This window comes from Nerophis lumbriciformis, linkage group LG16 (assembly GCF_033978685.3).
Source record: "Nerophis lumbriciformis linkage group LG16, RoL_Nlum_v2.1, whole genome shotgun sequence".
In the NCBI taxonomy this organism is placed as follows: domain Eukaryota; kingdom Metazoa; phylum Chordata; class Actinopteri; order Syngnathiformes; family Syngnathidae; genus Nerophis; species Nerophis lumbriciformis.
Genome location: NC_084563.2, coordinates 41,458,670 through 41,482,983, shown reverse-complemented (window position 1 = coordinate 41,482,983; position 24,314 = coordinate 41,458,670). Strand labels below are relative to the sequence as shown.

Sequence of the window (24,314 nt, the reverse complement as noted above, 5' to 3'; positions counted from 1 at the left end):
AACTGTTTTTGCAATATGTGGCTGAGTGCAGCACTATGGTCAATACTTTTTTCAGGTAGAGCAACTTTTTCATTTTAAATGCTGTTTGTTGGTGAATGAAAGGACAAAACACAAAAATACAATCTTCCATTTACTTTGAGTTTTTGCGGACGTGGTAGTAGAAGGACTTTGCTGCCTGTGGAGAGACTGGCATTGCTCCTAGTTAAGTATTGTCATGAGGAAAAATTGGCTTACCCTTTACCTGGCAAAACAAAGCTAACCTGCATTTTGGCCAATTAAACTGGTAGCTAAATTGTTCTACTTTCTTAAATACATCTTGACTATGTATGATATGTTTTTGCAGTTTTGTATCTACCTTTGCCTTACTGTATTTTTTGTTTAAGTCATACTGACTTGACAAAATTACTGATTTGTATACAGTAGTTGTTAATACTTCATAATGACTAAATATCGGTTCTATGTTTCAAATTCCACACCATAATTCCTCCTTAACCAAATGTCACACTCGACACAATGCAGTCCAAAATGTAGCGTTCTCCTGGCAACCTCCAAACCCAGACTCGTCCATCAGATTGCCAGATGGAAAAGCCTGATTCATCACTCCAGAGAAGGCGTCTCCACTGTTCTAGAGTCCAGTGGTGACGTGCTTTACACCACTGCATCCCACGCTTTGCATTGAACTTGGTGATGTATGGCTTAGATGCAGTTGCTCGGCCATGGAAACCCATTCCATGAAGCTCTCTGCGTACTGTACGTGGGCTACTTGGAAGGTCACGTGAAGTTTGGAGCTCTGTCGCAACTGACTGTGCAGAAAGTCGGCGACCTCTTTGCACTATGCGCTTCAGCATCCGCTGACACCTCTCTGTCAGTTTACGTGGCCTACCACTTGGTGGCTGAGTTGCTGTTGTTCCCAAACTCTTCCTTTTTCTTATAATACAGCCGACAGTTGACTTTGGAATATTTAGGAGCGAGGAAATTTCACGACTGGATTTGTTGCACAGGTGGCATCCTATGACAGTACATCCATCCATCCATCCATCCATCTTCTTCCGCTTATCCGAGGTCGGGTCGCGGGGGCAGCAGCCTAAGCAGGGAAGCCCAGACTTCCCTCTCCCCAGCCACTTCGTCCAGCTCTTCCTGTGGGACCCCGAGGCGTTCCCAGGCCAGCCGGGAGACATAGTCTTCCCAACGTGTCCTGGGTCTTCCCCACGGCCTCCTACTGGTCGGACGTGCCCTAAACACCTCCCTAGGGAGGCGTTCGGGTGGCATCCTGACCAAATGCCCGAACCACCTCATCTGGCTCCTCTCGATGTGGAGGAGCAGCGGCTTTACTTTGAGCTCCCCCCGGATGACAGAGCTTCTCACCCTATCTCTAAGGGAGAGCCCCGCCACCCGGCGGAGGAAACTCATTTCGGCCGCTTGTACCCGTGATCTTGTCCTTTCGGTCATAACCCAAAGCTCATGACCATAGGTGAGGATGGGAACGTAGATCGACCGGTAAATTGAGAGCTTTGCCTTCCGGCTCAGCTCCTTCTTCACCACAACGGATCGATACAGCGTCCGCATTACTGAAGACGCCGCACCGATCCGCCTGTCGATCTCACGATCCACTCTTCCCTCACTCGTGAACAAGACTCCGAGGTACTTGAACTCCTCCACTTGGGGCAAGATCTCCTCCCCAACACGAAGATGGCGAGAACCATGGACTCGGACTTGGAGGTGCTGATTCTCATCCCAGTCGCTTCACACTCGGCTGCGAACCGAGCCAGTGAGAGCTGAAGATCCTGGCCAGATGAAGCCATCAGGACCACATCATCTGCAAAAAGCAGAGACCTAATCCTGCAGCCACCTGCGTCTAGAAATTCTGTCCATAAAAGTTATGAACAGAATCGGTGACAAAGGGCAGCCTTGGCGGAGTCCAACCCTCACTGGAAACGTGTCCTATGACAGTACCATTCTGGAAATCACTGAGGTCCTAAGAGAGGCCCATTCTTTTACAAATGTTTGTAGAAACAGTCTCTATGCCTAAGTGCTTGATTGTATACACCTGTGGCCGGGCCAAGTGATTAGGACACCGGATTCTGATCATTTGGATGGGTAGCCAAATACTTTTGGCAATATATTGTACATATTGGTATTGGGACAACACTGGATGGCAGCATTCAGAACACCGTTAGAGACCAACAAGTCAAAGACAGCCGAATCAATTCTCTGGAATTGCAGACCAAAAGAAACAGGATCTAAAGAGAAACACAAACATGGGGAAATACATGCTGACTGAGATAATGTAAAGGCTCAGCTTCAGGTTTGACATATCTAAACTTGGCTATGTATGCAATAATGCACACCGTGCTTGAAGTTCCATAGGCTTCATTGTACACACACACACACACACACACACACACACAATACATAAAGATTAATCAAGGTTGATATAAGGAGCAAAGAGGAGTAGACTGACATCCGCTTGTTTGCATGACAACCTATCACAGCTCGTAATAATGCCTGCGGTATAAAAAATATTCTTCAAACGTGCTCTCTTCTAACCCGACGCCCGTCAAATATTTCATTTTTTAGGCAAAGTGACATGAAATATCCCCAGAGCACTGAGCCAGAGCTCTCCACTTCACGCTCGGCAGCACACACACAAGTAGCATGGGACCAAAGACAAAAAAAGAGAACAGGAACTGTAGGGACTGACATAGTTTTGTTTGACCGTGGTGTTTTGCCAACACTGACATGCAGAAGGAGAGTAAAGATATTAAGATCCGTATTGGATTGAGAAAATCATGTTTCAGGGGAATGCCGGGACCTTGTCCCTGCAGACCTTTTGTTGCCATGCCAACACACAAACACATACTACATACATACAGTCATGGTCAAAAGTTGACATACACTTGTAAAGAACATAATGTCATGGCTGTCTAGAGTTTCCAATAATTTCTACAACTCTTATTTTTTTGATAAATGTGTTGGTTTTCTGACACGGACTTGTTTCTTCAGCATTGTCCACACGTTCAAGTCAGGACTTTGGGAAGGCCATTCTAAAACCTTAATTCTAGCCTGATTTAGCCATGCCTTTATATATATATATATATATATATATATATATATATATATATATAAAGGTTTATTTGAAATAGGGACATAAAAATAATAAGGCAAAGATGAGTCGATAATAACGATAATAGTAATAATACAGACAAAGTGCAAACTAGATAAAAAACAATAATAATAATAATAACTAGGGATGTCCGATAATGGCTTTTTGCCGATATCCGATATTCCGATATTGTCCAACTCTTTAATTACCGATACCGATATCAACCGATATATACAGTCGTGGAATTAACACATTATTATGCCTAATTTGGACAACCAGGTATGGTGAAGATAAGGTATTTTTAAAAATAAAATAAAATAATAAAATAAGATGAATATATTAAAAACATTTTCTTGAATAAAAAAAAAGTTAAACAATATAAAAACAGTTACATAGAAACTAGTAATGAATGAAAATTAGTCAAATTAACTGTTAAAGGTTAGTACTATTAGTGGACCAGCAGCACGCACAATCATGTGTGCTTACGGACTGTATCCCTTGCAGACTGTATTGATATATATTGATATATAATCAGGGGCGCCGCTAGGGATTTTGGGCCCCATGAAAAGAATCTTTACAGGGCCCCCAACACAGTGTCATTATTTTTTCTGTATTATAATTTCATCATCATTAGGGGCCTCTCTGGGCCCCCCTCCATTATGGGCCCCTAGAATCCATCTCCTTTTCGGCGCCCCTGTATATAATGTAGGAACCAGAATATTAATAACAGAAAGAAACAACCCTTTTGTGTGAATGAGTGTAAATGGGGGAGGGAGGTTTTTTTGGGTTGGTGCACTAATTGTAAGTGTATCTTGTGTTTTTTATGTTTATTTAATAAAAAAAAACAAAAAAAAAACGATACCGATAATAAAGAAAACGATACCGATAATTTCCGATATTACATTTTAACGCATTTATCGGCCGATAATATCGGACATCTCTAATAATAACACAGACAAAGTGCAGACTAGATAAAAACAATTAGTAAAAATTAGTAAAAACTAAACATGGGAACACGATTGCTTCTCAACTAGCCACAATGTAGTTTGTTTTTTGATAGTGACAAGTGCAGGTATACTTATCAAAGTGTCAATTAGAGAGTTCCATAGTTTTTTCGTCTTTTATTGAAAAGGCAGTCTGGGCAAAAGATGTTCTACGGAATGGAACGCAACAGTTGCCTTTTGACATTGCTCAGGTGGTAGATCTGGTACCACTTTGCAGTCTTGTAATTACCTTGCAGAGCAATTGGGGAGCAGAGTTACCCAAGCATTTAAAAACCAGTTTCACTGTGTGCAACAAAATAAAATTGGCAAAAACTTAAAATATTGTATTTGGTTAAAATTTGGCAATGATGATATCGTATACTCTTCTTGTCTTGGACTTTCAAGCCACGGTTATAAAGACACTCAATGGTCTTGATTGATGACTGGTGTGCCTGGGACCATGTACAAACCCCGTTTCTATATGAGTTGGGAAATTGTGTTAGATGTAAATATAAACGGAATACAATGATTTGCAAATCCTTTTCAACCCATATTCAATTGAATGCACTACAAAGACAAGATATTTGATGTTCAAACTGAAACTTTTTTTTTTTTTTTTGCAAATATATTTAACTTAGAATTTCATGGCTGCAACACATGCCAAAGTAGTTGGGAAACGGCATGTTCACCACTGTGTTACATGGCCTTTCCTTTTAACAACACTCAGTAAACGTTTGGGAATTGAGGAGACACATTTTTTAAGCTTCTCAGGTGGAATTCTTTCCCATTCTTGCTTGATAAACAGCTTAAGTTGTTCAACAGTCCGGGGGTCTCCGTTGTGGTATTTTAGGCTTCATAATGCGCCACACATTTTCAATGGGAGACAGGTCTGGACTACAGGCAGGCCAGTCTAGTACCCGTACTCTTTTACTATGAAGCCACGTTGATGTAACACGTGGCTTGGCATTGTCTTGCTGAAATAAGCAGGGGCGTCCATAGTAACGTTGCTTGGATGGCAACATATGTTACTCCAAAACCTGTATGTACCTTTCAGCATTAATGGAGCCTTCACAGACAAGTTACCCATGTCTTGGGCACTAATACACCCCCATACCATCACACATGCTGGCTTTTCAACTTTGCGCCTATAACAATCCGGATGGTTCTTTTCCTCTTTGGTCCGGAGGACACGACGTCCACAGTTTCCAAAAACAATTTGAAATGTAGACTCGTCAGACCACAGAACACTTTTCCACTTTGTATCAGTCCATTTTAGATGAGCTCAGGCCCAGCGAAGCCGACTGCGTTTCTGGGTGTTGTTGATAAACAGTTTTCGCCTTGCATAGGAGAGTTTTAACTTGCACTTACAGATGTAGCGACCAACTGTAGTTACTGACAGTGGGTTTCTGAAGTGTTCCTGAGCCCATGTGGTGATATCCTTTACACACTGATGTCGCTTGTTGATGCAGTACAGCCTGAGGGATCGGAGGTCACGGGCTTAGCTGCTTACGTGCAGTGATTTCTCCAGATTCTCTGAACCCTTTGATGATATTACGGACTGTAGATGGTGAAATCCCTAAATTCCTTGCAATAGCTGGTTGAGAAAGGTTTTTCTTAAACTGTTCAACAATTTGCTCACGCATTTGTTGACAAAGTGGTGACCCTCGCCCCATCCTTGTTTGTGAATGACTGAGCATTTCATGGAATCTACTTTTATACCCAATCATGGCACCCACCTGTTCCCAATTTGCCTGTTCACCTGTGGGATGTTCCAAATAAGTGTTTGATGAGCATTCCTCAACTTTATCAGTATTTATTACCACCTTTCCCAACTTCTTCGTCACGTGTTGCTGGCATCAAATTCTAAAGTCAATGATTATTTGCACAAAAAAAAATGTTTATCAGTTTGAACATCAAATATGTTGTCTTTGTAGCATATTCAACTGAATATGGGTTGAAAATGATTTGCAAATCATTGTATTCCGTTTATATTTACTTCTGACACAATTTCCCAACTCATTTGCAAACGGGGTTTGTAAAAGAGGAGCGATGTTCATATGTTGTTAATATTCAGTGTTTTATTGTTCATAGTTAATATTGTACATCCCACTTTCTTTATTTTCATGTACATTTTGGGTGTCCCATTCAGTAAAAAAATGCAAAATTCTCTTTTCGAGGTGGTCTGTCATAACGTTTTTAGAATTCTATCGGACATTGTGGCGTGCCAGCGTTGATTTTTGTTATTTGGCGCTATCTTGCTGCCACGCTAACGTTAGCATTTCTTTCAACATGTATTAATCAATTTTATTTTATTCCAACATGTATTCAACATTTCAAGATTCCTCTTACTTTTCAGTCTAACTTTAGCTTTTCAACATTCAAACTGGGGATGTCCGATAATATCGGACTGCCGATAATATCAGCCGATAAATGCTTTAAAATTGAATATCGGAAATTATCGGTATCGGTTTCAAAAAGTAAAATGTATGACTTTTTAAAACGCCACTGTGTACACGGACGTAGGGAGAAGTACAGAGCGCCAATAAACCTTAAAGGCACTGCCTTTGCGTGCCGGCCAAATCACATAATATCTACAGCTTTTCACACACACTAGTGAATGCAATTCATACTTGGTCAACAGCCATACAGGTCACACTGAGAGTGGCCATATGAACAACTTTAACACTGTTACAAATAAGCGCCACACTGTGAACCCACACCAAACAAGAATGACAAACACATTTCGGGAGAACATCCGTACCGTAACACAACAGAACAAATACCCAGAAACCCTTGCAGCACTAACTCTTCCGGGACGCTACAATATACACGCCCCGCTACCCCCCCCCCCCCCCCCCCACCTCAACCCCGCCCACCGCAACCTCCTCATGCTCTGTCAGGGAGAGCATGTCCCAAATTCCAAGCTGCTGTTTTGAGGCATGTTAAAAAAAATAATGCACTTTGTGACTTCAATAATAAATATGGCAGTGCCATGTTGGCATTTTTTCCCATAACTTGAGGTGATTTATTTTGGAAAACCTTGTTACATTGTTTAATGCATCCAGCGGGGCATCACAACAAAATTAGGCATAATAATGTGTTAATTCCACGACTGTATATATCGGTATCGGTTGATATCGGAATCGGTAATTAAGAGTTGGACAATATCGGAATATCAGCAAAAAAGCCATTATCGGACATCTCTAATTCAAACCATTCTTACATTTATTCGAAATGTCAACATTTATTCTACTGTACGGTAACAATTTAGTATGGGGAACACATATTCACCATTAATTAGTTGCTTATTAACATGCAAATAAGTAACATATTGGCTCTTAATTAGTCATTATTAAGTACTTATTAATGTTTTATTCTGCATGACCTTATTATACAACCAGTAAGCCATTAACTAAGAGTCTTCCCTCAATAACCTCAGAATTATTACTTATTAGTAACTCTAACCCTAACCCTTATATAAGTTAAAGTACCCATGATAGTCACACACACACACACACACACTAGGTGTGGCGAAATTATTCTCTGCATTTGACCCATCACCCTTGATCACCCACTGGGAGGTGAGGGGAGAAGTGAGCAGCAGCGGTGGCCACGCCCGAGAATCATTTTTGGTGATTTAACCCCCAATTCCAACCCTTGTCGCTGAGTGCCAAGCAGGGAGGTAATGGGTCCCATTTTTTTAGTCTTTGGTATGACTCGGCCGGGGTTTGAACTCACAACCTACCGATCTCCAAATAACTCTAAGTTAAGTCTGTGTTACTTTAATAAGCAACTAATTAATGATGAATATGTTCCATATACTAAAGTGTTACCCATATTTCAACAGTATTCAGTTCAGCTTTTCAGCATTCACGTTGAAAGGGCTTCATTTGTTTATTTGTGTTCCTCTGGTTTAACTGCCACCACTATTTTGGCAGACATCCTTAAGCAGCAATTGCTGAGTCGTTTGTCGCCGCGCTCCACCCATCCAGTTGGACAGTTCTTCAGCTTTTTATAACCTTGCTTCATTTTTTTCAACTTTTCACAAATTTGTTTCGGTGTGTGCACTAAATTTACATCTGCCAGCTGTTCAGCTATTCCTCCACAGACTTGGTCGCTTCCAGTTGGCAGTTCGAAGTCCTGCTTATTTGCTTAATATCTTCCTCTGCAAATAGGTTGAAAAATCTTCCCATCTACTTATCGAAGCTTCCCTTGTTTTTCTCAGATTTTAAAATTACAATCAAGCTTGCAAAAAATGTGTTTAAACAGCTTTAAACAGCTTAAGTATGGTGGATAAATACAAAACCCAAAACCAGTGAAGTTGGCACGTTGTGTAAATGATAAATAAAAACAGAATACAATGATTTGCAAATCCTTTTCAACTTATATTCAATTGAATAGACTGCAAAGACAAGGTACTTAACGTTCGAACTGGAAAACATTATTTTTTGCAAATATTAGCTCATTTGGAATTTGATGCCCGCAACATGTTTAAATGGGAACATTATCACAATTTCAGAAGGGTTAAAACCATTATAAATCAGTTCCCAGTGGCTTATTATATTTTTCGAAGTTTTTTTCAAAATTTTACCCATCACGCAATATCCCTGAAAAAAGCTTCAAAGTGCCTGATTTTAACCATCGTTATAAACACCCATCCATTTTCCTGTGACGTCACATAGTGAAGCAAACACAAACAAACATGGCGGAAAGAACAGCAAGCTATAGCGACATTAGCTCGGATTCAGACTCGGATTTCAGCGGCTTAAGCGATTCAACAGATTACGAATGTATTGAAACGGATGGTTGTAGTGTGGAGGCAGGTAGCGAAAATGAAATTGAAGAACAAACTGAAGCTATTGAGCCATATCGGTTTGAACCGTATGCAAGCGAAACCGACGAAAACGACACGACAGCCAGCGACACGGGAGAAAGCGAGGACGAATTCGGTGATCGCCTTCTAACCAACGATTGGTATGTGTTTGTTTGGCATTAAAGGAAACTAACTACTATGAACTAGGTTTACAGCATATGAAATACATTTGTCAACAACATGCACTTTGAGAGTGCAGACAGCCCAATTTTCATCATTTAATATATTCTGTAGACATACCCTCATGTCAGCAGGCCAGGGAAGCTAGGGTCGATATTCTTCTCTTGATCATCTTCGGTGTGAGCCAAGACATCCAGGGGGTTTAACCCGCTCGTCTGCGGGAACAAACTGCCGCCATTGCTTGCCGTGCTACCGAGGTCCTTTGTCCCTGAATTGCTCACACACTCCGGCAGATTCAATGGGGGTCTGGCGGCAGATTTCTTTGACTTTATCGTTGGAAATGCATCTGCTTTGAGTGTCGCAGGATATCCACACATTCTTGCCATCTCTGTCGTAGCATAGGTTTCGTGGGTAAAGTGTGCGGAACAAACGTCCAATTTCTTGCCACTTTCGCATCTTTGGGCCACTGGTGCAACTTGAATCCGTCCCTGTTCGTGTTGTTACACCCTCCGACAACACACCGACGAGGCATGATGTCTCCAAGGTATGGAAAACAGTGGAAAAAACGGAAAATAACAGCTGATTTGACTCGGTGTTTGAGAAAATGGCGGATAGCTTCCCGATGTGACGCCACGTTGTGACGTCATCGCTCCGAGAGCGAATATTAGAAAGGCGTTTAATTCGCCAAAATTCACCCATTTAGAGTTCGGAAATCGGTTAAAAAAATATATGGTCTTTTTTCTGCAACATCAAGGTATATATTGACGCTTACATAGGTCTGGTGATAATGTTCCCCTTTAAAAAAAGACTGTAGTGTTATTATCAAAAACATTGGTAAAAATTTGAGATGTCCGATAATATCTGACTGCCGATATCATCGGCCGATAAATGCTTTAAAATGTAATATCGGAAATGATCGGTATCTGTTTCAAAAAGTAAAATGTATGACTTTTTAAAACGCCGCTGTGTACACGGACAGAGGGAGAAGTACAGAGCGCCAATAAACCTTAAAGGCACTGCCTTTGCGTGCCGGCCCAATCACATAATATCTATAGCTTTTCATACACACTAGTGAATGCCAGCATACTTGTTCAACAGCCATACAGGTCACACTGAGGGTGGCCGAATAAACAACTTTAACACTGTTACAAATATGTGCCACACTGTGAACCCACACCAAACAAGAATGACCTGCCCACCTCAACCTCCTCATGCTCTCTCAGGGAGAGCATGTCCCAAATTCCAAGCTGCTGCTTTGAGGCATGTTAAAAAAAATTATGCACTCTCTGACTTCAATAATAAATATGGCAGTGCCATGTTGGCATTTTTTTTTCCATAACTTGACTTGATTTATTTTGAAATACCTTGCCCCCAGCGGGGCATCACAACAGATTTAGGCATAATAATGTGTTAATTTCACGACTGTATATATCGGTATCGGTTGATATCGGTATCGGTAATTAAGAGATGGACAATATCGGAATATCGGCAAAAAAGCCATTATCGGACATCTCTAGTAAAAATATTATCACACCCCCCACTTCCAGAAATCAGAGGTCTCAAGGTTGGCAAGTATGAGCTACGGCGAGAGTTTGAAGCTATTTTAAAGTGCTTCCGACGACACAGAGTGATATAAGTTGACATGCTGACACCTCAAGTTGATCTCTGAACGGCGCAAGGTACTAAATTCAAGTTTATTATTAATCAAATGTGAAAGTTTAGACTCTTACCTTGTTTAGTCCCCTGACGAGTTCCTTGAAGTTTTGTAATCAGTTAGAAGTATCAAGCAGCTAAAATGCGCCAAACATGGTAAAGTGTGGAGAGGGTGTTTGCGATATATTACCCATCATGAACTGTAAGGGATTTATATATGTGTAATTTTAAATTATATATACAGTAAAGGCCAAAAGTTTGGACACACCTTCTCATTCAATGTGTTATCTTTACTTTCATGATTATTTACATTGTGGATTGTCCCTGAAGGCATCAAAACTATGAATGAACACATGTGGAGTTATGGACTTAACAAAAACAGGTGAAATAACTGAAAACATGTTTTATATTCAAGTTTCTTCAAAATAGCCACCATTTGCTCTGACTACTGCTTTGCACACTCTTGGCATTCTCTCGATGAGCTTCAAGCACACCTATGAAGTGAAAACCATTTCAGGTGACTACCTCTTGAAGCTCATCGAGAGAATGTCAAGAGTGTGCGAAAAAGTAATCAGAGCAAAGGGTGGCTATTTTGAAGGAACTAGAATATAAAACATGTTTTCAGTTATTTCACCTTTCTTTCTTAAGTACATAACTCCACATGTTTTCATTCATTTTGATGCCTTCAGTGACAATCTACAATAAATAAATATATTCTAGTTTCTTCAAAATATCCACCCTTTGCTCTGATGACTGCTTTGCACACTCGTGGCATTCTCTGGATGAGCTTCAAGAGGTAGTCACCTGAAATGGTTTTCACTTCACAGGTGTCAGAGTTTTGATGCCTTCAGTGACAATCTACAATGTAAATAGTAATGAAAATAATGAAAAAAAGCATTAAAATTAGAAGGTGTGTCCAAACTGTACGTGCATGCAAAGTTGATTGAGCAGGAGGTGTTATGTGCGACCGTATGTTGACTTTATTTGTTGGTTATAGTTAATGTACATTATGAGTGGGAAATGTTGTTTGGATTGGGGCATATATGTTAATGCTGTGCTCATTTCCTTGTATATTTAAATGTGTGGTCATTAACTGTCGAGTTTGACTATGACCTCTAGAGCAGTGGTTCTCAAATGGGGGTACGCGTACCCCTGGGGGTACTTGAAGGTATGCCTAGGGGTACGTGAGATTTTTTTTAAATATTCTAAAAATAGCAACAATTCAAAAATCCTTTATAAACATAAATAAAAAACTATCTTTTTTTCCAAATAGTTCAAGAAAGACCACTACAAATGAGCAATATTTTGCACTGTTATACAATTTAACAAATCAGAAACTGATGACTTAGTGCTGTATTTTACTTCTTTATCTATTGTTTTCAACCAAAAATGCTTTTCTCTGATTAGGGGGTACTTGAATTAAAAAACAAAATTCACAGGGGGTACATCACTGAAAAAAGGTTGAGAACCACTGCTCTAGAGGGCGGTATTGATACCATAGTGCCTGTTGTAGGGACGATGTGCAGACAATTGCACCTGCAATCCAGTCTTCTTGTTAAACTTGTGATGCCTCGAGGGCCTAAATTTGGACACCCCTGGCCTAAATTATTAATAGCGTTATCGCATATGCTACACTCCCGAAATCATATAACAGCCAAATCCACACGGTAATGCCAAGTTGCTTGTGGAGCATTTAATTAACCCTTGTGTGGTGTTCCGGTCTGTGGGACCCGTGTTCATTTTTTATGAAAAGAAAAATGATACAATTAATTAATTTTTCAAACTGAGACTCACTGACTTTGGCTCATTTTCTGTGAAGAACATATATCAGAATATATATTTAATGACCACACACCATACACCCCCCCCCCTTACACATTTATGTTACATATAGGATGTCCGGGTCCACTGGACCCGGGGCTAATAGAAGTGTGGAAATTGATATTCTGTGTACCACACACACACACACACACACACAGCAGCCCTAGACAGGAGGAGGACAGAGTGTAGTTACAGGGTAAAATGTGCGAGAAAATGAGAGCAGACAGTGTTGACAAACAATGTTGCAACCTTGTGTGGGGACCGTAGGTGCAGAAACACAAAATAAGAATCCCTGTGGGATGCAGAAACTGGCAGAGAAATTATCCGTGCAACGTTCATATTGTTGTTACTCAGCCAGCGTTTGTGGGTCTGATGGACCCGTTGCATTTTGTGGCTTTTAATGCCTCACAATCAAACACTTTTATATTAAAATACTGAACAGATGTTTACCTTATCCCAAAAACATCTGTTCAGTATTTGAACATGAAAGTGTTTGATTGTGTAACCTGTAACTACACTCTGTCCTCCTCCTGTCTAGGGCTGCTGTGTGTGTGTATGTGTGTGTGTGTGTGTGCGCGTGTGTGTGTGTGTGGTACACAAAATATCAATTTTCACACCTCATGTTTTTCATGAGCTGTGTACTAGTATTGTATGTCTGGGTGGGGATCCTGCTTTGGAAATCATTTGTAGCCCTTTCAGATATCGCATTTATAATTCCCACTAAAACATTCACATGTTGCACAATGAGATGTAAACATGGGATCATTGGTACATTCCTGTAACTTTCTCTTTGTAAAATATATCTTTATTGGTATTTATTTAATAACATAATTTCATGATTAATATTTATAAATTAAGATTAAATTAAGAAAAAACTTTTTATTTTTCACTAAAGAAGGGTTTGGGTTTCCTTTAGAAATAATGTGTACCCCTTTCAGATATTTCATTTAGTTCCCACTAAAACATTCACATGTTGCACAATGAGATGTAAACATGGGATCATGTGTACATTCCTGTAACTTTCTGTTTGAAAAATATATCTTTATTAGTATGTCTTTAATATAATAACATAATTTCATGACTAATATTTATAAATTAAGAAAAAACATTTTATTTTTCACTAAAGAAGGGTTTGGGTTTGCTTTGGAAATAATTTGTACCCCTTTCAGATATCTCATGTAGTTCCCACTAAAACATTCACATGTTGCACAATGAGATGTAAACATGGGATCATGTGTACATTCCTGTAACTTTCTGTTTGTAAAATATATCTTTACTCGTATTTCTTTAATATAATAACATCATTTCATGCATTTGTGGCTTTTAATGCCTCACAATCAAACACTTGTATGTTAAAATACTTAACAGATGTCTATTGGGATAAGGTAAACATCTGTTCAGTATTTTAACATAAAAGTGTTTGATTGTGAGGCATTAAAAGCCACAAAATGCAACGGGTCCATCAGACCCTCAAACGCTGGCTGTGTAACAACAGTAAGAACATTACACAAGGGTTAATATGCAACCAGCCGTTCCATCTATTTTATTATTTTAAAGTCAATGATTCTTACACTGTGGGTTAATCCAGCGATGAAGAATACTGACAGTTCTATGCGGCATTTTCTGTCTTTCAAAATGACCTACAGTTTGTTGTCACGTTCCGAGTGTGCTCATGTCAAAATCTATTAAATGTCACAAGTGTCACAAAAATTATGTTACATACAAAAAAAGGCTCCGAATCCGTGGGATACCATTTCAACGTTTGCCTTGTTTTTTCATTGTGTCAGTTAAATGCAGTGAGGCTATACACTAAATGAACACAGTATTGCATTGCTCATTGTGGGATGATTGACACGTATGCTGTCTTTTAGGGTGATTCTATACAGACCAACATTCAACTGGACTTTGGCGATGGCATTGCTGTGTCCTATTCCAACCTCAGCTGGGCTGAAGAGGGGATCAAACACGTGTACAAGTCTGCAGGGATATTCCGTGTCACCGCCCTGGCAGAAAACTCCCTTGGTTTTGAGACAACAACACTCTATCTGCATGTCACTTGTAAGTCTCCACATTGTTTAAATGTGCCTTATTTTGAAACTGGTTTCGATGTCCAATGCCAGATGTACATCGTTGTACTCATATTGAATTAACTTAAATACAAACCCCGTTTCCATATGAGTTGGGAAATTGTGTTGCATGCAAATATAAACGGAATACAATGATTTGCAAATCGATTTCAAACCATATTCAGTTGAATATGCTACAAAGACAACATATTTCATGTTCAAACTGATAAACTTTTTTTTTGTTTGCAAATAATCATTAACTTTAGAATTTGATGCCAGCAACACGTGACAAAGAAGTTGGGAAAGGTGGTAATAAATACTGATAAAGTTGAAGAATGCTCATCAAACACTTATTTGGAACATCCCACAGAAGTGCAGGCTAATTGGGAACAGGTGGGTGCCATGATTGGGTATAAAAGTAAATTCCATGAAATGCTCAGTCATTCACAAACAAGGATGGGGCGAGGGTCACCACTTTGTCAACAAATGCGCGAGCAAATTGTTGAACAGTTTAAGAAAAACCTTTCTCAACCAGCTATTGCAAGGAATTTAGGGATTTCACCATCTACGGTGCGTAATATCATCAAAGGGTTCAGAGAATCTGGAGAAATCACTACATGTAAGCAGCTAAGCCCGTGACCTTCGATCCCTCAGGCTGTACTGCATCAACAAGCGACATCAGTGTGTAAAGGATATCACCACATGGGCTCAGGAACACTTCAGAAACCCACTGTCAGTAACTAAAGTTGGTCGCTACATCTGTAAGTGCAAGTTAAAACTCTCCTATGCAAGGCGAAAACCGTTTATCAACAACACCCAGAAATGCCACTGGCTTCGCTGGGCCTGAGCTCATCTAAGATGGACTGATTCAAAGTGGAAAAGTGTTCTGTGGTCTGACGAGTCCACATTTCAAATTGTTTTTGGAAACTGTGGACGTTGTGTCCTCCGGACCAAAGAGGAAAAGAACCATACGGATTGTTATAGGCGCAAAGTTGAAAAGCCAGCATCTGTGATGGAATGGGGGTGTATTAGTGCCCAAGACATGGGTAACTTACACATCTGTGAAGGCGCCATTAATGCTGAAAGGTACATACAGGTTTTGGAGCAATATATGTTGCCATCCAAGCAACGTTATCATGGACGCCCCTGCTTATTTCAGCAAGACAACGCCAAGCCACGTGTTACATCAACATGGCTTCATAGTAAAAGAGTGCGGGTACTAGACTGGCCCGCCTGTAGTCCAGACCTGTCTCCCATTGAAAATGTGTGGCGCATTATGAAGCCTAAAATACCACAACGGAGACCCCCGGACTGTTGAACAACTTAAGCTGTACATCAAGCAAGAATAGGAAAGAATTCCACCTGAGAAGCTTAAAAAATGTGTCTCCTCAGTTCCCAAATGTTTACTGAGTGTTGTTAAAAAAAAAAAGGTGATGTAACACAGTGGTACATTTATGGACATAATCATAGTAGTATCAACTAGATACTAGATAGAGTGTTGTTAAAAGGAAAGGCCATGTAACACAGTGGTGAACATGCCCTTTCCCAACTACTTTGGCACGTGTTGCAGCCTTCAAATTCTAAGTTAATTATTATTTGCAAAAAAAAATAAACTTTATGAGTTTGAACATCAAATATGTTGTCTTTGTAGTGCATTCAATTGAATATTGTCAGAGTTTGTAGTTGACGAACCCCAAGATGCAGAGATGGCAGCAGGCTTGGTACAAGAAAACATGTTTTTAATGTTCAAAAATAAGAAAATGAAAACACGAACCAGAAAACAGGAAGCAGGAACAGGAGTCAGGATCCAGGGAATAGCTTAACGACAGCATAGAGCAAACAACGACACGACAGGTAGTAACGACAATGATCCAGCAATGACTGGAGGAGAAGGCAGGTTTAAATAGTAGCTGGCTGATTGACACCAGGTGTGGCCAGGTGCCAATCAGCCACAGCTGAGGGGAAGCAGCACTCAGGGAGACACTCAGGAAATGAAGACAAAATAAAAGCGCTGACAGGAAACTAAGACAAACAGAGAAAAAACTAAAACATAGTCAAACTGTCAGGGACAAGCCTGACAGTAGCCCCCCTTCCTATAACGGATACCAGACGTTCTAGGAACACCCCCCCCAAAAAACAGTCCAAAGTCACGGGAGGGTGGAGGGAGGACAAGGAGGTGGGCCACCAGGCCAAGTGTCCCCGCAACCAGCGGGGAAGAGTTAGGTGGCGACGGCGAGTTGAACGCCGCCGCAATTGGCGAGGCGGCTCGACCGCCGGCATGGGAGGACCCACCGGAGACGATGGTGGCGCCCTCTGCTGGCCCACCGGAGAAGATGGCGGTGGCGCCCTCTGCTGGCCCACCGGAGAAGATGGCGGTGGCGCCCTCTGCTGGCCCACCGGGGAGGATGGCGGTGGCGCCCTCTGCTGGCCCACCGGGGAGGATGGCGGTGGCGCCCTCTGCTGGCCCACCGGGGAGGATGGCGGTGGCGCCCTCTGCTGGCCCACCGGAGTGCATGGTGGCGGCGTCTGTTGGCTCACCGGAGAGGAGGATGGTGGCGCCCTCTGCTGCTGGCCCACCGGAGAAGAGGATGGTGGCGCCCTCTGCTGCTGGCCCACCGGAGAGGAGGATGGTGGCGCCGTCTGCTGCTGGCCCACCGGAGAAGAGGATGGTGGCGCCCTCTGCTGCTGGCCCACCGGAGAGGAGGATGGTGGCGCCGTCTGCTGCTGGCCCACCGGAGAGGAGGATGGTGGCGCCGTCTGCTGCTGGCCCACCGGAGAGGAGGATGGTGGCGCCGTCTGCTGCTGGCCCACCGGAGAGGAGGATGGTGGCGCCGTTGGTTGTAGACCCACCGGAGTGCATGGTGGCGTCTGCCGGCCCACCGGACTGCATGGTGGCGTCTGCCGGCCCACCGGACTGCATGGTGGCGACTGCCGGCCCACCGGACTGCATGGTGGCGTCTGCCGGCCCACCGGACTGCATGGTGGCGTCTGCCGGCCCACCGGACTGCATGGGGGCGAATTGTGAACAAATGCGTGAGCAAATTGTCCAACAGTTTAAGAACAACATTTCTCAACGAGCTATTGCAAGGAATTTAGGAATTTCACCATTTATGGTCCGTAATATCATCAAAAGGTTCAGAGAATCTGGAGAAATCACTGCACATAAGCGATGATATTATGGAACTTCGATCCCTCAGGCGGTACTGCACCAAAAAGTGACATCAGTGTGTAAAGGATATCACCACATGGGCTCAGGAACACTTCAGAAAACCACTGTCAGTAATTACAGTTGCTCCCTACATCTGTAAGTGCAAGTTAAAACTCTACTATGCAAAGCGAAAGCCATTTATCAACAACACCCAGAAATGCCACTGGCTTCGCTGGGCCCAACCTCATCTAAGATGGACTGATGCAAAGTGGAAAAATGTTCTGTGGTCTGACGAGTCCACCTTTCAAATAGTTTTTGGAAACTTTGGACGTCGTGTCCTCCGGAACAAAGAGGAAAAGAACCATCCTAATTGTTATAGGCGCAAAGTATGGGGGTGTATTAGTGCCCAAGACATAGGTCACTTGCACATCTGTGAAGGCGCCATTAATGCTGAAAGGTACATACAGGTTTTGGAGCAACATATGTTGCCATCCAAGCAACGTTATCATGAACGCCCCTGCTTATTTCAGCCAAGCCACATTCTGCATGTGTTACAACAGCGTGGCTTCATATTAAAAGACTGCGGGTACTAGACTGGCCTGCCTGTAGTCCACACCTGTCTTCCATTGAAAATGTGTGGTGCATTATATAGAGTTAAATACAACAACGGAGACCCCGGACTGTTGAACAACTTAAGCTGTACATCAAGCAAGAATGGGAGATAATTGTAGCTGAAAAGCTTCAATAATTGGTCTCCTCAGTTCCCAAATGTTTACTGAGGGTTGTTAAAAGGAAAGGCCATGTAACACAGTGGTAAAAATGCCCCTGTGCCAACTTTTTTGCAACGTGTTGCTGCCATTAAATTCTAATTTAATGATTATTTGCAAAAAAAACAAAACAAGTTTCTCAGTTTATTGCAGTCTATTCTACTGAATATAAGTTGAAAAGGATTTGATAATCATTGTATTCTGTTTTTAGTTACGAATTACACAACGTGCAATCTTCACTGGTTTTGAGTGTTGTATTCCCCTCATATCTCAAAACAATTTAAATGAATTGAAATCAATATTTGTCCATGCTTATCCTCCCCAAAACAGCACAATTTGTACATGTAATATGCCTTTGAAAAACATAACTTTAGATCAGGAATATTGTATGAAAAACAATGCCATATAATGTATTGCACAACAAACAACTATAGTAGTTTTAAAAAATAATGCATAATTATGTACATAATTTACCTGGGGAAGCAGACTTCTACATGTTTTTCCTACAGGCTGCATCTCATGTGTGTAACAATAGGAATTGTAATTGTTGTTTATGTTGCACACGGACATCTTTGACTGACGGACTAGAGGTCAGAGTGGTCAGCAAGGGATATGTACCAAGGGTAAAGGCTCAATTGTCCAGTTTGTAGAGTCAGGGCACAGAACGAACTGAAACACGTCAAACCATCAACAACTCCTCCATATTTTCATGATCATTATCCGTCGTCTGGACTTTTTTTTTTTTTTTTTTTAGACTGCATATTGCGGAGGCTGTGCTCCTGCTCTGTGTGATGCGGACTGACAGGGCTTCGCGCGGGCTGTCTGACCAAGTCGGTTAAAAAGCATTACAAAAAGCCGAAAGGCAACTCGTATCTCAAAATACTTTTATAGTCGAGGTACCACTGTACATCATACTTGCCAACCCTCCCGGATTTTCCGGGAGACTCCCGAAATTCAGCGTCTCTCCCGAAAACCTCCCGGGACAAATTTTCTCCCGAAAATCTCCCGATATTCAGCTTAAATTATAAACAGCGTACCTGCCCAATCACGTTATGACTGTAGAATGATGGAGGGCGAGTTCTTGGTTTCTTATGTGGGTTTATTGTTAGGCAGTTTCATTAACGTCCTCCCAGCGCGGTAACAACACACAACAACAGCAGTCATGTTTTTGTCTACCGTAAAGAAATTTGTCTGCCGTAAACAGCAATGTTGTGACACTCTTAAACAAGACAATACTGCCATCTAGTGCATTTGATGAATGCACTTTTGTGCGTGCCACACAGCAATGCATCATCAGAGAGGGTGTTCAGCATGGTTCGAAAAATAGTGACAGAGAATAAAACAAGGATGGACAATTCAACCGTTAACTCAACAATGAGTAGATGAGTGTTATGTGTGTGTATATGTGTAAATAAATGAACACTGAAATTCAACTATTTATATTTTACATATATATATATATATATATATATATATATATATATATATATATATAATAAAATAAATATATATTTATAGCTAGATTTCACTGAAAGTCAAGTATATATATATATATATATATATATATATATATATATATATATATATATGAAATACTTGACATAGTATTTCAGCAAGTATTTCTTATATATATATATATATATATATATATATATATATATATATATATATATATGTATATATATATATATATATATATATATATATATGAAATACTTGACTTGGTGAATTCTAGCTGTAAATATACTCCTCCCCTCTTAACCACGCCCCCCAAACCCCCCCACCACCCACCCACCCCCACCCCGCCCCCCACCTCCCGAAATCGGAGGTCTCAAGGTTGGCAAGTATGCTGTACATACAAACATGTAAGCTGTTGATTATCATCCCTCAGCCACTGTCTCTTCTCAAGCATGTTTTGGCAGAGGTCATTTTTAAACGTATGTGTGACATATGTTGCAAAAATCTTATCCCAAGACTGACGTAACACAACCTCCTAGACCACTGGTTCTTAACCTGGGTTCGATCGAACCCTAGAGGTTCGGTGAGTCGGCCTCAGGGGTTCGGCGGAGCGTCGACGTCTAAAAACTGTGGCCACACCAGCAGCACACCTGTCCCAAACCTGACTAAATAACAAGTTAAATGTTGTATTATTATAATCAAATGACAGCAGTCATTTCCATGAGGTAATTTTCTAATATAAGTGTTTTGGCCCACTTACAACGACAATGACAAAACATGTTGTTTTTCATGTGCTGTGTACTAGTATTGTATGTCTGGGTGGGGGTCCTGCTTTGGAAATAATTTGTACCCCTTTCAGATATCGCATTTAGTTCCCACTAAAACATTCACATGTTGCACAATGAGATGTAAACATGGGATCATTGGTACATTCCTGTAATTTTCTCTTTGTAAAATATATCTTTATTAGTATTTCTTTACCATAATAACATAATTTCATGATTTATATTTAAAAATTAAGATTAGATTAAGAAAAAACGTTTTATTTTTCACTAAAGAAGGGTTTGGGTTTGCTTTGGAAATAATTTGTACCCCTTTCAGATATCGCATTTAGTTCCCACTAAAACATTCACATGTTGCACAATGAGATGTAAACATGGGATCATTGGTACATTCCTGTAACTTTCTCTTTGTAAAATATATCTTTATTAGTATTTATTTAATATAATAACATAATTTAATGATTAATATTTATAAATTAAGATTAAATTAAGAAAAAACGTTTTATTTTTCACTAAAGAAGGGTTTGGGTTTGCTTTGGAAATAATTTGAACCCCTTTCAGATATCGCATTTAGTTCCCACTAAAACATTCACATGTTGCACAATGAGATGTAAACATGGGATCATGTGTACATTCCTGTAATTTTCTGTTTGTAAAATATATCTTTACTTGTATTTCTTTAATATAATAACATAATAAAAATAATAATATAACCCCTTTAATGTGCCCTATGATCGCCTAATATATGAAAAAAGATCAAAAATAGACCATTCATCGGCAGTGTGCCTTATAATCCGGTGCGCCCTATGGTCCGGAAAATACGGTATTTCCTTCTGTTTCGTGGAAGTTTAAGTGCTGTTCTAAGAGTCGTCAATAGCGTTTCTACTCGTATGGTTTCTTCATTCATCACTCCAAGCAACGTTTGTAAGTTTTACAGTATAACAAAATCAATTTATACGTACTAAACTGTCGCATGTTTGATAGTAGTGTTTTCATGCATAGTTGTATGTGCTATCGTAATGTAATCAAGTTAGCATTAGCTAATATGCTAACACGTTTACAAGTGTCTTTGTTAGTATTATTAACTCTTAATGGAAAAAAAACACTCGTTATTATCTTAGTATTATCCTCAAATATTTGGACCGCCTAATACATTTTCCATTAACTTTTCCCCCTTTTACTCAATGGTAGATCTGTTTATTAGTTTCTTAGCAACATACAGTGCATTGGGAAAGTATTCACAGCCCTTCGCTTTTTCCACATTTTGTTGTTACAGCCTTATTTCAAAATGGAATTAATTAATGTTTGTTTTCCAAATTCTACACACAGTACCTCATAATGACAATGTAAATTATTTGTTTTTAATTTTGCAAATTTATTAAAAATAATAAAAATCACATGTACATAAGTAAAAAAATACATAAATAAAAAAATAAAAAACTCTTAATGGCATTATTTTTGTATTGTCTCAGTTTCACAAATTCCTTTATAAATTCACCTAAACCTCACTATAATCCGGTGCGCCTTTTGTATGAAAATAGACCTGACTAGACCCCGCTCATCGGCAGTGTGCCCTATGGTCCGGAATATACGGTACTCCCAGGTGACTTCAAACTGCTCATTTTAAAGTGTGAACCCAGCCATGTAAAGGACAGTTATGTTCAATAGATTACCAGTTTGTAATTTAAAAGACCACATGGACGACTTTGGCTTTTTGGCTTGGTTCACCCTTCGCCATGACAGACCGGTACAGACCATGTCATACCATCCTTGGGCAAGTTACTGAACTCCCAAGTTTCTCCCGATGCTGCGTCATCAGTAGGTGGATGAGGTTAGAGTGTCAACGTTTTTAATACCTTGATGGTAGGAAAGTGCTATACCAGTGAAAGCCTATTTACCATCCTTCTCTTGGTCATGAAAAACACTGACATTTCACCTGGAGGGCAGGACTTCACTCCCACTCACTATCCACCCTTTTCCTACTGGGAACACTTGTTTCCATTTCAAAGGTGTTTAATTCATACCCCAGGGGCTTTACACTTACTTGGAACTGTCCCAGCAAAGGTTAAAGGCCATTATCCACAAATAGAGACGAGATCCTCGGGCCAACAAACTCGATTCCCTTTACTCCTTAATTGGTCACTTTTCAATAAGCGTCCATTGAAAACTGAATCGTTTGAAAACGTAATCAAATGTTCCTATTAGAAACTCTGTAAATCTACTTAGTCTGGTTTAGACATGGTTGCGTCTGACCAGTCTCCCTCTCAGGGGAATTTAAATCACCGGTCAATACCAAGTTCTTTCGATGACATACAGGTATATGCTGAGTAAGAAGGACCATCAAGACAGAATAGGAATGTTATCAAATTTTACTAAAGCTTTAGGAGACCAGTCCAATTGTCCTATCATATTGACATCTCGAAGTGGTCTGCCGTTCAAACGGGCAGAGCCAACATATTGAATACGAAAACAGCATCCACCCTGTCCAGAAAGGAATACAGCCTCATTGTTCTAATACAGAAAATATAAAAAGGGAGTACTCCAAATCCCACATTCTAATGCCTAAGACACTACACAGACATCTGCAGACAAAGACAGACAAGTTTACAGAGTATAAATGGAAAAATACTAGATAGTTCAAACATGACTATGAATAAAGAACAAACTCTTAAACATATATGCATTCTCCACAACAGTCAACCACTTTTTTTATAGAGAGTAATAGTTTTACATGCATAAAATAAGACAAGGCAAATGCAATGAATAAATGAACATTTAACATGACATTTTAACTTTTTTTTTTTCAAAATTAATATGCCTTTCAATTGAACTCCTTTCCACAGGTCCTGTGGAAAATGTCCAGCTTCTTGCTCCCTTTGTAGTTGTAAGAAACAAGGAGGTCAACATCTCAGCAGTTGTCGTACCCACTCACCCACGCACAGTCACCTATTTCTGGTGGCTTGGCAACAACACTGAGGTAACTTTTTTTTTCCATTGCACCGTTCAAAAAGGCTGTCAGTTTTGTTGTGTTACACCTGTATGCACTTTGAAGGGTGAGACATGGCTCCAAAAGCGAAAAATAGTTTCCAATATGCACATCATGTACAGGTGTAACCCACCATGTGTTTTAATGAACTGTTCCGCATAAACAAAGGCTGGTAATTATGTACTTTGTACTGGTTTCCCTTTTTATGGGTTCACAAAGCTTGCCTGGTCAGGAACCGGGCCCTACCTTGTAATTTAAAGGTTTGTGGATGTCTGTAGAAATGTGGGTGTCCATTATAAGGCGCACAAAACATACAAAAACGAAAAAGTTTAATAATAATGTGGGGGGGAGGTGTGGCCAGCGCGCCTGCAGAAGCAAAGGTCACCGCCTCTGTCTATGGTGCTGAGGACGAGCACCATCGGATGGGGGCGTGGCATGTGCAGACGGCGAGACACAACTGACAGGTGATTAGATTTCAAAGGTGGTACGTTGTCTTTAACAGTAAGCGGCTGAGAGCAGGGGTGGGAGAAGGACTGGGAGAGACTGAAAAGTCA

At 40.6% G+C, this 24,314-nt stretch overlaps 1 protein-coding gene across 2 annotated transcripts in view; it reads left to right on the top strand.

Annotated features, from left to right (window-relative positions):
- Positions 1-24,314, top strand: part of sorcs3a (sortilin related VPS10 domain containing receptor 3a) — an 850,680-nt gene that overhangs the window by 763,401 nt on the left and 62,965 nt on the right. For both annotated transcript variants that reach the window (XM_061977170.2, XM_061977173.2), the window contains exons 19-20: positions 14,425-14,611; positions 23,618-23,751. In XM_061977170.2, coding sequence (XP_061833154.2) covers positions 14,425-14,611; positions 23,618-23,751 — 321 coding nt within the window. The remainder of the gene's footprint in view (positions 1-14,424; positions 14,612-23,617; positions 23,752-24,314) is intronic.